We start from the raw sequence: 17,398 nt of genomic DNA, 5'->3' as shown, positions 1-17,398 counted from the left end.
AGGATGATTTCATGAAACATACTATCTATTAATTAAATGATCAAAAATTAAGTGGCTCAACAAAGATGCAAATGAAAACTAAAATTATTTGTGTACATAAACTGCATCTGTAACCACGGTTTTGAAATTAATGAAAGGAAACAGATGATGGCCCTCGAGAGCCCTCCTTTCTAATGGATCACCCAGGCTTTCATTCCCAAAGGTTCCATCTCTTCTGCACCTTACACTGGGGGTTACAGTAGAAAGATTAAGCAAGAGAACTCAGACTTATTGTTCTCCATACCAGTGAGCTGATGATAACGATGTCTGTTTAGGGCTTCGTTACATTATTTCTCCTCTCGGTTCCACTGAGTTTGAGTGATTCTTCCACCTCCAAAGGAAATCAAGTGCTGGACCTGCTTGCTCATCTAGGATTCTGAACAAGGTGAGCCCTGAAGCCCTGTGTTGTGTGGCCAGTAAATGCTGTTAATCTATGTTAGTATTTTCCTCCTAATAGTATACAGTACTCTTTGAGTTTCTGTCTTGTTCTCTGGGGGCAAGGTGAGAGTGAATCCAAGGAAGTTGTTGTTGTTGCTGCTGGTTTATCATCATCATCATCATCATCATCATCATCATCATTATTTTAACATTTATTCACTTTTTGAGAGACAGAGACAGAGTGTGAGCAGGGCAGGGGGCAGAGAGAGAGGGAGACACAGAATCTGAAGCAGGTTCCAGGCTCCGAGCTGTCAGCACAGACCCTGACGCGGCGCTTGAACCCACGAACTATGAGATCATGACCTGGCGCTGAAGTCAGACGCTTAACCGACTGAGCCACCCAGGCACCCCTCCCTTCATTTCTGAAGCAAACAAACCCGAGGCTCCAGCAGGCTGTCCGGCCGAGCACTCACAAGACCAGATCCCACTACCTGTATCTCCAAGACACTGGACAGCTGGTGGGTTTATGGATTCAAAGAATCCCTGGTATCATAAGGTACTGTCCCAAGCCACCTTCCACAAGAAGAATCGACAGACCAGGGAAGGTTTAAGTTACTGTGACTGTAGAGAATCACCCTTCATTTCAGCTCCATGCGTAAAGGAAGATGCTTTCTAACACCAACTTCTTTTTCTTTAATGTCTATTTATTATTTAGAGAGAGAGAGAGCACACAGGGGAGAGGCGGAGAGAGGGTGGGGAGAGAGAGAATCGCAAGCAGGCTTTGCACAGCCAGCGCAGAGCCCAACGCGGGGCTTCAGCCAAAATCGAGACCTCGACGTTTAACTGACTGAGCCACCCCAGCGCCCCCTCCCCACCCTGGCCAACACCAACTTCTTACTGCTGGGGTCTTCCTGGCTTCTGATAGCCCCCCTTGGCTCTATAACATTTTATATTGGTATCATGTATATAATAATTACCTAAAAAGTGATCATGTTTAGAAAGACTCCTTGTCACTGAGGTCAAAGGAACAATTCAGACTTAAAAACACTTTTTGTATCTGTTGGCTCTTTTCAAATGAGTTACGCAATTTCAAGAAATGCCCCGAAGGATCCAGATATCAACTCAGACCCACTTGCCACCACCCAGGCTGAGAAGATTCGGCAATGTGAGCTGACGCAGGAATGCGGTGAGAGGACTAGATGCTACAAAAGAAATGGCTGCTTGCAAGAAGTGCAATTCATCAAAATTCATCAAAATTCATCAAAAATTAAATGAATTAAAATTCATCAAAATTCAGCCCACCAGCTCACTTCTTGCATGAGACCTTACATTAGAGGAAAGAAAATACAGGTTAGGGTGCCTGGGTGGCTCCGTCTTAAGCATCTGACTTCGGTTCAGGTCATGATCTCACAGTTCGTGAGTTCGAGTCCTGTATCAGGTAAGCTTGAGCTTGGCTTCGGGTGAGCATGAGCTCGACCTTAGGTAAACACGAGCCCTGCTTTGGGTGAGTCCTGCTGCTCTCTCTCTCTCTCTCTCTCTCTCCCTCCCTCCCTTTCTCTCTCTGCCCCTCATTCACTTGAGCTCTCTCTCAAAAAAAAAAAAAATAGGTTACATGTTCTATAATAATGTGGTTCAGCATAAGGGACCCTCTAATATTATAAGAGTAAGAGTCACGTTCCTATGACCATACATTTTCTAAGAATTATCTACTGTGAGGCTGGAATGGATTCTCATCAGGAGACAACAGTAAAGGAGTAATTTTCTCAAGATACTCAAGATACCTTTCCAGGAGGTAAGAAAAAGCCCAGCTTGGGATCCATATTGGATTTTCAAGGCTGTTCACATCTTCAAAGGAGTTAGGGTGGCTGGGTGGCTCGGTTAAGCGTCTGGCTTCATCTCACATCATGATCTCAAGGTTTGTGAGTTTGAGTCCTGTGTCAGGCTCTGCACAACACAGAGCCCGCTCCCCTCGGGATTCTCTGCCCCTCCCCCATTTATGCTGTCTCTCTCTCTCTCTCTCTCTCTCTCTCTCTCTCGTGCACTCTCTCTCTCAAAAATAAATAAAAACATTTAAATAAAACTTTTAAAAGCAAAGTCTTCAAAGGAGTTTAAAGTGTTTCTCACTTCATCTCAAACTTCTATTGTAACACTTATGGCTCCGGAGCTGTTTTGTTGCAAACAAAATCTGTCAGGCCAAATTATTTCTTCCAAGGAGACTATATTCATCTCAGCTGAATGTGAGAAAACCAAAGACGAGTACATTATTCAAACTGCCATCAGGGCCCCTTATCTCCTTGAAGCCAATGCCACAGGTGAGAGCAGCCTAAGATATGGTGAACGGATGCTGCCCCAGAGACCATCGGGGTTCCCTGCTCAACAACACAAGCTGTTGATCAGGAATCCCAGTCCTTCCTCAAGTAACGGTATGGCAGCACTAAGCTTCCCAACCACCTCTACTGAGGCTCCAAAAATAAGCAAGCACTTGGTCTAAAGGCTGTCATTACTTCGAGAGACTTCAAGTCTGTGGTCGGAACTCTGGCATCACTTCCTGCCATACAGAGATTACTAACCACACGAATCTACAAAGTCAGATTGAACCTTCCAACCATATGACTCTATGCAACTTCTAACCATAGGACTCTATGATTTATGCACTATGCACTAACAAATAAAAAGAAAGTATTTTTAAAAGAAAAAGAAAAAGAAAAAGAAAAGAAAAGAAAAGAAAAGAAAAGAAAAGAAAAGGAAAGAAAAGAAAAGAAAAGAAAAGGGTGGGAGGATGGACATAAAAAAGAAAGAGATCAACATACAGGACTCAGAAGACCAAGCATGAAACATACAAAAAAAATAATAATAATAATCAAAATAATGTGAAGGAGAGATTCCAAAGATTTTGCCAATAATTTTCACCTAAATAAGCCATTAGGTCGGTGTAGAAGGCGCTATAAAGTAAACTAGACTCCTCATTGCTAATGAACCCAGGAGAAAATCAACAGCAACTTTGAGAGTTCATATGGTTTTACTAAAGCAGTCCTATTGAAACCCTCTAGATTCTTGTAAGACTCACATGCTCCCTAGAGAAAATACTGACTCAAAACAAAGAAGTTTACCAATTAGTGGCCATTTTTTGTTCCTCATGAAGTTATTCCGCAAAACAGAGGTAGAGAAAACAGATATGGAGTTATACTAGCAGAGCATAACTAAGCCAGCAGCCTCCAAAAGGCACTCCGTGAAGCTCTGAGGCCCCAGATGTCTGTCATGTCAGATCACACACAGAGCTCTCTTAGGTAACAAATCAGACTTGAGAATGTGGTGTGTGATCTGGTACAAAGGTTTAATTTCAGATTCCAAAAGCATAATCATGAATCAAATGAAAGCAAAACCTCACTGTATCCTGGAAACCTAAAAGTGAACAGGTGAGTAGAACTCACAATAGAGCAAACTTCAGAAAAATAAAGCAAAATAAGACCAGAATAATGATGCCGAGTCTGAGGCTGACAGCCTCATAGTTACATCATTAGTCTACACAAAATCAATTGATCAATGTGATTTATGAGACAGATAAAACATATGGGCTAATCGATTAGTAATTACCTAAGATACTTGGAAATTAATAAAGGGAAGAACATAGGAATAAAAAGGGGGGACTCAATCCTACTACAACTTTTATCATGTTATTTTCACCAATGAAAGAATCACAACACAATGCAGAAAAGGAGATGGTCACGCTTCACTCACCTGTTTCTCTGTGAGGATGACTCTCCCCAGTAACTGATCTTCCAGACCTTTCATGGTGACAGTGAAGTCGATGATAGAGGTCCGAGCACTGATTTCAGGGGTGTAGGCTGGATTGGGCAGTTTGGTGGTAATGTAGAGTCTGAAGCCGTCCATTACATCTACCTCCTTGTCACCAACTTTCACCTTTATTATAAAAATAAAGTTCGGGGCACCTGGGTGGCTCATCTGGCTAAGCATTCGACTCTTGCTTTCAGACCCGGTCATGAACTCCCGGTTTGTGAGTTCAAGCTCCGCCCGCATCGGGCTCTGTGCTGACATTGCCAGGCCTGCTTGGAATTCTCTCTCTCCTCTCTCTGCTCCTCCCCTGATCACTCACTCTCTCTCTCTCTCTTTCTCTTAAAATAAATAAAGAAATAAACTTAAAAAATAATAAACTTGAAAAGATAATAAATAAATAAATAAATAAATAAATAAATAAATAAATAAATAAATAAATAAAAGTAGTAAAACAAATGCACCTTACCGTGTCCTTTTTTGCACAGGATCAAGCATTGCTTTAAACAATTATGTAACTAGAGGTATTTGTAAACGAAAAAGAAGAGGTCATTGGGCATTCACAGGGCTTCAAACCACTAGGATGAAAGGGAAGAAGGAGGGAAGAAGGAGGGAAGAAGGAGGAAGGGAAGGAGGAGGGAAGAAGGAGGGAGGGAGTTCAATGCGCACTAATATATATCATAAATGTAGAATTTTGCACCAAAAGTGGTGTGATCGTACCACAGAAGTGAGATGGATTCTTTACCCAAAATTTGGTTCAGAGGTCAAGACTGATGACATCACACATGCACCAAAAGGGAATGAAAAGGTTTATTGCTCACCTATGGAGATTTGGGGGAAGATTAAGGTGGGCTCCCAAACAGGTCGCAAAAATTGATTGAGAGAGTAGGAAAAAACAGCTGGTGGCTAGGGCGTAGGGGTAGGATGAGAGTCCCCACACAGGGCATGAACAGAGGACTGCATGGCTTGAATGTCCCACCACTGCCAAAGGAGAGAGCCCCAGGTTTTCTTATCAGCTTGCCCAGATTTGGGACAGAAAGGTGAGGGGCATGGTGGGTTTTGAAACATGTCCACAGTCAACCATCAAAATGGAGTCAGATTCTGTCACACGAGTGAAGTAGATATCTCTAAAAGGACTGCTTTTGAACACTTTAATCCCAACTCAGGAAGTGGAGAAGAGAAAAGCAAATGCCTCTTGCACTGACTCAAATTTGAATTCCTGCCTATTGAGAAAATTCCATCTATGTCACATTTACCTGCCCTCATGGTTATGGCTCTACACATCATTATCAATAGGTCTAACTGACCTTAAAGGTAGACCCAGTCTTAATGAAGTTTCTCTCCAAAACATTATCCAGTGCTGGGTCTAGTTCCTCTCCAACATCTTCAATAAGCAAGGGCCTTCCAAGAGAAAGACTGTCCTCCAGGTGGTTTCTGAAGTACTTGTGATTTAGAGATGTGATCTAGGAACAGGATCCAAGAGTTGCTTTCACAGTATCATGATGCAAGGTGCAGAGATGACAAATACTAAATGGTGCTCCAGCAGTCTATCGCAGAGATTTTTAGAAATCCTTATGTGGAACCCATTCTTGGTGAAATTATACAGAAAGCTTAAACCGTTTCCATCCTTTTCCTTAGCAAACTGTTCTTCCCCCGTGCAACCTGTCTTCTCACTACCACCACCAATTTGGTGATAAATAATAATGGAATAATCATGATGTGTCCTCGTAAAGTGCTGTATACTCAATGTGATAGAACTCCACCCTGCTCTGTTCATCACGGAGAGTTTTAGGCTCTAACAGAAGAGAGTCTGCAACCTTTGAAAGATGGCATTAGTAGAGATCAACACAAATGTAAATACAATTTTTAGAAAAGATCTTAATATCAGATTTTAGGCTTGCAACTGTTATTGCTCTATTAGGATTACAACTCTACTATTTTCAAATATTTCTTTATTCTCGGACTCCTGCTCATCAGAGACAATAAAACTTGACCAGTAACATAAATATACTTGAACTCAAATTACCTGGAGTTCATTCCGGCTTTCTTTATTTTTAATCCAGATCTTCCCTTGAGTCTGCGGATCAATTAACAAAGGATAGCGAGATGCCTTTGTGACAATAATTCCATTTTGAATGGATAGGTCATCATTTGGCAGACCTTGGAGGTTCCATTCACTAATAGTAGGGGCATCAATCAACATCTCATTGAGATTTAGATTGTCTCCAAATGGGATTTCCCGGACTTTCATTTCCTTCTGCCAGTCATTTAGCAGCAGATTGCGAAACTCTTGGTTAAATGGACCAGAATAAGATAGAAAAGCTGTAGCCAACAACACATCCCCTAAAACGGAAAACAAAACACCACTGAGGCATTTTATAATCAGCCTTATAATTGTGCAGAATATTAACATTTATTTTTGAGAGAGAGAGAGAGAGAGAGAGAGAGAGAGAGAGAGAGAGAGAGAAGGTGCACACCAGTGGGGGAGGGGCAGAGGGAGGAGTCACAGAACCAGAGGCAGGCTCCAGTCTCCAAGCTGTCAGCACAGAGCCTGACCAGGGGCTAAACCTCACGACCGCAAGATCAAGACTTGAGCCAAAGTTGGACGCTTAACCGACTGAGCCACCCAGGCGCTCCAAAGGCAAACATTCTTTTAAACTAACTTCCAGAAACCAAACTGTAACCATGTTGCTGTGCCTTGGTGAATAAGAAGTAGGTTGGTTTCTTGTTAAACAGGGTCCAAATGGTCCGTCAAGTGATACCTGCTAGTGTCAAGCACTAGATTATTTCCACTCTTGTTGGATGTAAGAGTATGACTTTGGAGTCTAAGATACACAACTTCAGAAGACAGAGCCTCCATTCAAAGTGACCTTGATCAGTATGACCATTCGCTCATAAGGGAATTGAAAAACGACCTGATAAGATGTTGAAGGTCATTAATACATCTACTCAGGGTTGCATAGATGCCAGACCAATATTCATCCTTCTGAAATATCTGGACATACACACACACACACACACACACACATACACACACACACAGGAATTTGAAGTACTAGAATGTTGGTTTGTATTCTGATAAAAGTTCCACTTTGCTAACTCCCTACCGTGGTCAACATATAATCTGATCAGTAAAGGAACTTGCATACATACCTACAAGTCTTTTTGTTTGTGCAGCAAACTCTTTACTTTGTTCCGTCCACCTTTCCTTTTCTCCTGCCAAGCCACCAATCAGCGTGGAGGCGGTCTGCATCTTATGTCTGCACCTCTCGGCATCTTCAAGCAAGGTCTAAAAAGGGCCATAATCAGAAGGAAATTTATGTTCAGAAAAATACAGCCTCTGGCTCAAAAATATGATTTTAAACCATTATATATTAGCTGCCCTTCTGAGACCCGGGAGCCATTTATTTCCTAGGAAGCATAAGATTCAGTGCCTTTGTGCCTGTGTCAGCCAGAGACTGTCTCTTATAAACCTTCATGTAGGGTCCCAAGCCAACAGGTCAGACTCTCCCCACGTGTTAATAACTAAGAGATAATAGAGATCTGCATCATTTATGACTTCCCTATAAGAATAGAAATAAAATACAAGCATACTTACTAATATCATAAAGCACAAAGAAAAGTAAAAAAAAAATACATATCTTTGCTTGAAAATCAGGAATACTTCTCATGTTAAAATTCTAGCACCATTATTGCCTTATCTAACTCCACATCTCCTTTTTCTTTAGGTGAAACTTTAGATTATCCCCAGACTGTGGTGTTTTGAGGCTCGCTCACAAATCCCGGTGACACCTGGTTCAGCCAGTCCCTCCCTGGCACTCTGCATGGCAATAAAAGACTTGAGCCAGACTTCCGCATGCTGTGGCCACTCAGTGCTCGGTTCTTAGAAACAAATGGGCCTCTCTCTGAGACAACTGCTAATTCTAGTTATAAAAACTTATATGTATGAAGTAATAGTGGAAGAGTTAAAGATTTTGCTACAGGACCAGTCACTGAAGTTCATTTAAAACATATGTATACGTTACACATAATATAGTATATATTTATATGTTATATATGCTAAATGTCTAATAAAATAGAGCATTATTTAAATAAATTTTGGTGTGCCAGTGAATAAAAATACTCTGAAGCCATTAAAAATTATCTTGTGAAAATTTTTATAACTAAGAAAGATATTCATGATATATGACTAAGTTAAAAATTCAACTTATAAAGCAGTTATGTGTTGAATTATATTTTTAAATGTTATATTTTACATATATTTTTAAAACATATGTAAATCAAGGAATATGTTCAGACAGCAAATACTTTGCTCTTTATCTAAAATGAACTTTTAGAGTTCATTTCCAGGATTACCTATGTGTATTTTCCGCAAGGAACATCAGTTGCTTTTGTAATAACAACCCAATACAGTGTTTTTCAAAAGCAAGATATTTATCCTAGTTTGTTCTCTGGGATTCTAGTCTGCTCTGTTTTCCTTTCCCCCTAGAGTTAATGCAGAAAACCTAAAACCCAGCTGGGGTGCATCCCCACGTCTATATGGCCCATATTTGTTTGTTTCTCCCCAAGAAGAAAGATATCAGCTGGGAAGTATGACATTGCATCACTTATTTCTGCCTCCCTTTGAAACAAACTTTTCATGTAAAAGCTATTTTTAAGATTAGGTTGTCTTGGGGCACCTGGGTGGCTCAGTTGGTTAAGCGTCAGACTCTTGATTTTGGCTCAGGTCATGATCTCGCGGTTCGAGAGTTCAAGTCCCAGGCTGGGCTCTGCGCTAACAGTGCAGATCCTGCCTGAGATTCTCTTTCTCTTCCCTCTCTGCCCCTTCCCTGCTTGCACTCTCTCTGTCTGTCTCAAAATAAATAAACTTAAAAAAAAAAAAAGATCAGGTTGTCTTCCTGAATTTCATCATCCCAACTCCCAATTGGCCAAATAAGAAAATGGCCAGGGCCCTCCTCTCTGGCTTTTTTTTTTCTGGGACCCCACACTCCTTTAGGGGATGAGGGTACAGGGAAGAGAGAGGAGCAGATTCATGAGAGTTAAAGCAGCTCCCTCCCCCCACACCCCCGAGCTTGGCGGGGGCAGGGAGCAGAATCCCCTGGGTTCTTTGGGCAGTGTCCCAGCCCACTGTCTGTTAGTACTCCCAGAGAGTGACTAGCTGTCCAGAGGCCCTAGGGAAATGGGTCATCCAAAAGGCACTGCCCTGTGCAGAGAGGAGCAGAGCACACACTTCTTCAGGGGACACACAGGCCTGAGTTGTGAGCTTATCCATCTGACCATGATGAACTGTGGGCTTGGGTGCCCTGCCCCTCCCTGCCTTCTATAAGCCTGTGAGCCTCCTGGACTCTCAAGGAGCCCTATGCAGGAGGAAGGAGCCACAAAATGACTAACGGTCAGATTCACTCCAGCGTGTGGGAGGTAGATACACTCACAGCCAGATTTTGTGTTTTTTTTAATTTAAAAGCTTGACATTTGTTGAAACAAGTTTTCAAGTCAGAGCCATACCTCTACGGGAGCAGGTCTTGTAGGGTCCTAACAGCAGATGCTCAAAACCAAAAAAGCATATTGAATGAATTAATGCAAAAATGTTACAACTGAAACATAATAAGATGAGGCGTAAAATATTTTTAGTGTATTCAGTAGCATCTCCCAACATAGGTGAGGATGCAACATGGTAGAAATGAGTATGCCTTCCCCATAGTTTCTGAAGTAGGTGCTTTCAAATTGTGATGCTAATTGTCTCCTTACATTATGATAAGTGAATCTCACAGAGCATAATTAACAAACCCAAACAGGTTACATAATTACTTCTCTAAAATTTCTAAAAAGCTCTTATTTTGCTTTCCGGTGATTTATCTTTAAGCAAAAGCATCACTCGTTCTGCATATAGTGAAACTGAAGTGTTTATCGAAGTTCCCTTGCTGGGACTCCCATAAGAGAATGGACTACCAGAGCAGGAATCTCAATCCTGACAAGAGAGGACTGAGAAGGGGCAGGAGGAAACTCCAGAAAATCATCAAGGAAAGAACAGAGTGAATCTACCTCTTATCTAACAAATACAGGATTTATCAGAGGCAGATACAGATTTTATGGGGCCAGAAGCTTATATAATCAGGCGGGGGTGGGGGGAGCGGTCCACTTTAACAAAATTATTAGAGGGACACCTGGGTGGCTCAGTGGACTAAGTGTCCAACTCTTGGTTTGGGTTCAGGTCATGATCTCACAGATTGTGTGTCCGGGCCCCACATCAGGCCCTTTGCCGACAACATGGAGCCTGCCTGGGAATATTTGTCTCCCTCTTTCTCTGCCCCTCCCCTGCTTGCTCTATCTCTGTCTCAAACAAATAAACTTAAATTTTTTTTTTAAAAAAGAAGACAATTAGAGATTTTTTTACAAATACAAAAGACCCAAGTGAACATGTATTTAGACTGAGAGGGAAAAAAATCACTACAAAGTCCTGGTGACTTAGAAACTCTGGTGCCTTTCCTCTGAAATTTCTAGGCATTTTCTCTATGCTTATACACAAATGCTTGCCAGTCACAACCCGGTTTCCTTTCCCCTAAAGCACTACAAATCCCAGGAACCCCAGCTCCTAGAAGCCTAGACAAGTGAGGAGCTCTGTAGCATAAGCTACACTAGGTCTGCATTAACGCTGCCTGCATTTCCAGCCGCAAAGAGTCCCCAGCGGAACTGGAATTAGTATAAGTAAGATAAAGAAGTTGTTAATGCCTAGTGGCTCAGAGATGTATGAACCCAGATTCTGAAAGGTCCTCCAGCTGCAAAGTATGCACGGGCTGAGAAGACGGTAGATGGCCATGAGGATGCAGCCACGTGGTCAGCCACGTAGGTCCAGCAGAGAGGCCTGGAGTGGACACCAGAAGGCCAAGGTCTAGTCCAGACTGTCCAGCCCAAGACCCGGAGCCACCCTCTGGACCTCAGTTCCTATCTCCAAAGTGAGAATTAAAATGTCCACCTTGCATCCCTTGCAAAATTGTTTCAAAGGTTAAATGAGATGAAGTGGGAGGTCAGGATTTGAAAACCGTAACAGAAAGTGCCTCATGAGGTGCTGTGCCATTGCCATCAGTAAGGAGACTCAAAATGTTTATATTCCAGAACCTACTCCTATCTTGGCTGACCATCCTGACCTCTCACCAAGGTCCTTGGCGTGTGTTAGGAACAAACTCTAGGGCTTAGTGAGGGATTATATGTTGTATATGTAACGTGTCTGCGTAAAATCAATCCCTTCTGGGAACCAAACCCTTGGAGAGAGAAGGCAGCAAAGGAACAAAAGGTTTACAAAAGCCACGTTGGTGTACGAAGGTCCCTCCCAGGCCACAGGACAGAAAGTGCCTCATGAGGTACTGTGCCATTGCCATCAGTAAGGAGACTCAGAGTGTTTATGTTCCAGAACCTACTCCTATCTTGGCTGACCATCCTGACCTCTCACCAAGGTCCTTGGCGTGTGTTAGGAACAAACTCCAGGGCTTAGTGAGGGATTATATGTTGTATATGTAACGTGTCTACGCAAAATCAATCCCTTCTGGGAACCAAACCCTTGGAGAGAGAAGGCAGCAAAGGAACAAAGGGTTTACAAGAGCCACGTTGGTGTACGAAGGTCCCTCCCAGGCCACAGGACAGTTACCTGCTTTTCAGTCATGGCCTGCTCATACTCGGCCTGCACCACGTCGAGCTCTGCTTGCTTGTCGTCCAGCTCGGCCTGGGCCTTCTGCAGATCCTGCATGGCCAAGACGTAGCGATTCTCCTGCACCACCAAGTTGGCCTGCACAGGACACATCAAGGTGAAGGATGCGCGGCAAACCAAGCCGCCAGCATCTCAGAGTCGGAGAACTCGGCGGTGCTCATATCTCTTCTCTGTTCTACCCCTAGAGTCTTCTCAAGCTGCATTCAGTCAAGATCAAACCTTAATGTGGACTTGATATAAATGTTTCTAAGCAGAAAATTGTAGTTCACTAGAAGTCAGAGAATTTTAAAGTGTCAGATAGTAAATATTTTAGACATTTTGGGTAAGAGGCAAAATCAAGGCTATTGTTCAGGCACTTATTTCAAAGCCATGTAAAAATGCAAAAAATTCTGGACATCTGTGTGGCTCAGTCAGTGAAGCGTCCGCCTCTTGGTTTTGGCTCAGGTCATGATCTCATGGCTTCGTGAGTTTGAGTCGTGCGTTGGGTTCTGTGCTGGCAGTGCAGAGCCTGCTTGGGAATCTCTCTCTCTCTCTCTCTCTCTCTCTCTCTCTCTCTGCCCTTCCCCCACTAATGCTATCTCTGTCTCAAAATAGATAAACTTAAAAAAAAAAAAAGAAAAAATGCAAAAATTCTCCTTATTTCACAAGCCATACAAATACAGGTTTGGGCTAGATTTGGCCTGTGGGCCAGAGTTTGCTAGTCCTTAGATGAGAGCATTGCAATATTAAATGCATATAGGTACCTTATAGCACATTGTAATATTAAGAACTGTAGAGAAAGAAAAACCAGAATATTAAAAGAAGCATCTGCCTAGTAGGACTCCTCACTGTTGATAAGAATGTTAAACCGAGATAAAGGATGGAACATGATTATTCCCTGAAAATAAATGTTGTGAGTCGTGGTGATCTTGACGTGGTTGCTGTAGTTTTCATATATTGTTCGCCTTCCTTAAAACGATTGGTACCTTGAGCCGTGACTAATCAAAAGTATATGTTTTAAGGAAGCTACTAAATTTGACTCAAAAGACATATTCAAAAGCAATTGGAGCAAAAGAGATGTAGAAAATAGCCCATGCATGCAGGAATTTAGACGTTTTAACTAATTTTTTGAAATCAATTTTTTTTTTCCTTTTTAATTCTCCAAAATGTTAAACTTGACTTTAATGGGGTAATCCGCTATAAGGGCCACATTCTTTCTGGGGTGTTTCAGAAGAAAAGATTACCTTGAAAAAGTTTTTTGGAAGTAAAATCATTTTCCTATCTGGAAACCTCAGGCTCCCACGCTTTGGCAGAATAATTCTTTAAGAGAAATTCAAAGTTCCATTACTTACTAGAACCAAGGACAGGCTTAACAACTACAGTTTAGAAACGATCTCACTCTTGGGACATTTTTTTTCTCAGGTCAGCTCTAAACTGCACCTGTTGCGGTGGCTTAAAAGAGGGGCGCCTGGATGGCTCAGTTGGTTAAGTTCCGACTTTGGCTCAGGTCACGATCTCACGGTTCGGGAGTTTGAGCCCCACATCAGGCTCTCTGCTGTCAGTACAGAGCCCGCTTCAGATCCTCTGTCTCCCCTCTCTCTGCCCCTCCCCCACTTGAACACACACACACACACACACACACACACACACTCTCTCTCTCTCTCTCTCTCTCTCTCTCTCTCTCTCAAATAAATTTTTAAAAAAATAGATATTTTTGTCCAAGTTTAATATTTAAGGCTCTACTGTTTTTAAACATTCTGTTTATATGGACTGATATTCATGGTTTTCAAGGAGAAATCTCATTATCATTAAATTGAGTACAGTCTAAATCACCATTGTTGTAGCTGGTATTTAAGTTTTCCTCTACAAGAGGTCACTTAGCCAGTCTACAGGGATTGCGGGATAAAGGAAAGCAGCCCCCCCAGGGTCTCCATCATGGCTCAATGTTGAGGAGGTTCCAGCTGGCAATGAAGGACAGTGTCCTTAATCCGTCCTCATTCAGGAAGCAGGGGCTCACGGGTGAAGCCCCTCCAGGGACACATGAAGTCAGAGGCGGCAGTCTGTGTTGCTTCACATATTCACCCGGATGACAACCAGCACTCCCTCCCTCTATCTTCCCCGTCTCCCTAAGCGGTACAGACAGAGGCTCTCTGTAACTGCAGTTATTTTCAGGACTGAACATTAGTGGGGACCTGATACACTCAAGGCTCCCAGAGGCTGGGTGCTCATTGCACATCAGGAGGTCACTTCCAGGACCGACTGCTCAGAAAGAAAAGCAGACTTTCTAGGAGCGAGTAAAAGGCTCCCCCTCGTGACGGTCTTCACTTCCTACTGCATGATCTGGATTGTCCTGGGACCGGGTGGAGGCTGAAATGTACTGGAATTGAAGAGGGGATTTCATTGTTCTCAGGCAAGCCTTGTTCAGAATGGCCATTATTTGCTACTGACTTCAGCTCATTTTGTTTAAAAAACAATTACAACAAAAGCTACCCACGCGCATTCAACAGTAATTCCCTTAAAGACACTGTATGCTCATTCACTCGAAACATTTGCAAAGGATGCTCTGTATTTTGCGCTTGATATGGTGCTTCTAATTCGTCAATATCAGAATGTCCACTTCTAAGCTATGCTGGAGTCTTCAAATGGTTCCCAAATTCATAATGTTGGCAAAATGACATCATTTACATCCTCTAAGGTTCTCTGAGCCAAGTAAATCTTTGTTCCTTTAAGTTGCCCTAGGACCCCAAGGGGCCTCAGCCACTGAGTAAATGACCCTGGTATGGTAACAATTAGAAAATAAAATCAGATTTGCAACTCTATCCCTATCTTCTTTCCACTCTCAATTATTTTTATCATGATTATTAAGCTCTTTGGGTAGTTTATAAACATAAGTGGATTTTAGTTGATGGTTGAAAGAGATCAAAGTTACACGAAAGTGAAATAATCCACCAGGCCACACGTGTGATCTTTGAGCCATCGGTAGTCTATTTTCAAAACATGTATTTGCCTCTGCATCTGCCAGAGACTGCCAGTGGTGGTGGGGGAGCGTGTACATATGAAGCTTAAAAATGCAATTACTCGAAGGAAAACAGGCATATTCTCAAATCACATTAAAGAACAGAGAACATTCAGTTTCCTTCCTGAGGTAAAGGAGAGGAGAGGGAATACTACATCATACCTTGCAACCAACACCAGCCACCAATGGTGTGCCAACCCTGCCCCGGTTGTAAGATTCCCAGCAGGACATTTATCAGGGTATTCTACGCTATGGTTTTCTGTGTTTCTTTTTTCCAAGTTAACATTGTGGAGGAAAAATATCCAGCAGCCCACAGTCAACGTGGCGCCCTTGTAGAAAGTCCATGTTTTGACTTGTACAATTCTGAACTGGAGTGCTATTACAGAGAAGAGAAATGTCCTGTGCTCGGCAGTTCTGTCCCTTGCCCTCCCTGTGGACTTGAGTACAATAACACCAGAGGCCAAAGGTTACTGTACACTCTGAGAAGACAAGGCCAGTTGGCCTTGAGTGCCCTTGCAGGCGCACATCACGCAGTTCCAGCTAGGAGGCTCACCTTTAGAGGCAACACTTCTCTGTTTATAGAAAAGAAGGAAGCCATGGCTTTGGTCCAGGAACAAAGACCAGCTACATTCCCACATACGCGTTTAGCAGTTTCGATGTTGTAGTCAGCCATTTCAAAGTAAGGATTCAAAAATTCTATCACTTCTTCATTGATTGTGTCTTTTGGGAATTGCTATGAAAGAAAAGAGTAAAATTAAGTCAAAATGCTTCTTTCCATGAGGCCACATTCACATTGTGCTCACAATGCCATTGAAATTGTTGAACTAAGGAATGAATGAACGACATCACATTTTGTTGATATTTCAGGATATTGGACAAAAGTCCTGAAAGTGAAAACAGAATAAGCAGTGACAGCGAAGAAGTCGGAGCATTCTTTATCTTCGATGAACAAGAGATACCAACCCTAAATAAATGTTCCAGGATCCAGGGAAGGGGTAAATTATTTAGGCGATGAATACTAACATGGTTATTAAAATTTCCAAAGCAATAACATGTTCATGTCATTAATCCTAAATAGGTGGATTGTAAGCCCATAAAATCAATAATGGAAAACAAATACACTCTGGTATTTTCAGCCTGCAGACAAAATATGTTTAGCATTTAGCAGCAACTAAATGCTTAATACATTCAAACAGAGGTTCTATTAAACTCATCTGAAATACGAAGGTAACTACTTGGACATTCGGTCTTGAGGGCAATGAATTAATTTTTAATCATAGAATTATCCAGAATATGAAAGAACTGTTAGCTTCTGAAGGGATAAGATTCAAAAATAGTAGCATAAGTGGATTAAGAATGCCTTCCTGCATCAAGAGAAGACTGGCCAAACAATGAAACTGGACCTTCCTCGAGTGGTGTTTGATCATCTAAAAGAAGCTGAGTAGGGGCACCTTGGTGGCTCAGTCGGTTAAGGGTCTGACTTCAGCTCAGGTCATGATCTCACGGTTCATGAGTTCAAGCCCCACGTCAGGCTCTGGGCTGACAGCTCAGAGCCTGGAGCCTGCTTTGGATTCTGTGTCTCCCTCTCTCTCTTCCCATCCCCTACTCATGCTCTGTCTCTCTCTGTCTCAAAAATAAATAAAACATTAAAAAAATTTTAAGAAGATGATTCGATTTCTCCAAGTAGAAAGGAATGTGGCGCCTATAAATCAAAGCTTCCACAGAACATGCACAGTACAGAGCGGAGCACACACACTCTCATTCAGACAACCTCCAATGCAAGTTTCTTCTATGAGCCTGGAGAAATGATGAAGGCAGAAGAAAACTCAGAAGAATATTTGGGAGCAGCAGAAGGGCAATGGTGACAAAAGGCAAATGGTGAGGAAGCTTCCAAGAGCAGTGGCCCTGCCACCAGGCACATAGGGCAGGAGCCTGGAGTCACCTGCCAAGATCCCATGAGAAGTCCAATGCCACTGTTGCACTTTTCTGTGAAAACTCCTTGATCTCCTCGGTCACCATTGTCATTTCACATATGCTCAGAGTTTATCACCACCTGTGACTCCTTCTTGGTGACAACTTATGTCATAGAGTGCCACGTTTTAATTATCTGGGACAAGCCTGTATGGCCACCAGTTTCATAAGCTGCTCACTGTTACAGCTGCTGTAAGGTGCCTCACAAGACGCTCTAGCCTCACAACACTTGGGCATGTGGAATTGAAAACTGAATGAAAGACAGCATGAAGGTTATTGCTTTGGAAACAGATGTGACTTTGGTATTCCCCATTAGTTGTGTCGCAGTCCAAATATGAAAGATAAAACAATAAAACTTCTTGAATAAAACATAGAAACACTTATTCTGCCTTAGAGGGAGGGCAAAGATTTCCTGAACAGAACACAGAAAGCACTCGTAGGAAAATATTGATAAATTGGGCTACATCAAACTGAGGAATGTCTGTTTATCAGAGGACACCCTTAACGGAATGAACAACCAA

The 17,398-nt window shown here is 42.3% G+C and overlaps 1 protein-coding gene across 1 annotated transcript in view; it reads right to left on the bottom strand.

Moving 5' to 3' along the window:
* The window catches only part of DNAH5 (dynein axonemal heavy chain 5), a 282,567-nt gene that overhangs the window by 42,961 nt on the left and 222,208 nt on the right, over positions 1-17,398 (bottom strand). The window contains 6 exon segments of the mRNA XM_023239471.2: positions 4,156-4,338; positions 5,517-5,672; positions 6,236-6,552; positions 7,363-7,498; positions 11,852-11,989; positions 15,460-15,639. Coding sequence (XP_023095239.2) covers positions 4,156-4,338; positions 5,517-5,672; positions 6,236-6,552; positions 7,363-7,498; positions 11,852-11,989; positions 15,460-15,639 — 1,110 coding nt within the window.

Source organism: Felis catus, chromosome A1 (assembly GCF_018350175.1).
Source record: "Felis catus isolate Fca126 chromosome A1, F.catus_Fca126_mat1.0, whole genome shotgun sequence".
NCBI classification, from domain to species: Eukaryota; Metazoa; Chordata; class Mammalia; order Carnivora; family Felidae; genus Felis; species Felis catus.
This window is presented reverse-complemented; position numbering and strand designations above follow the sequence as displayed.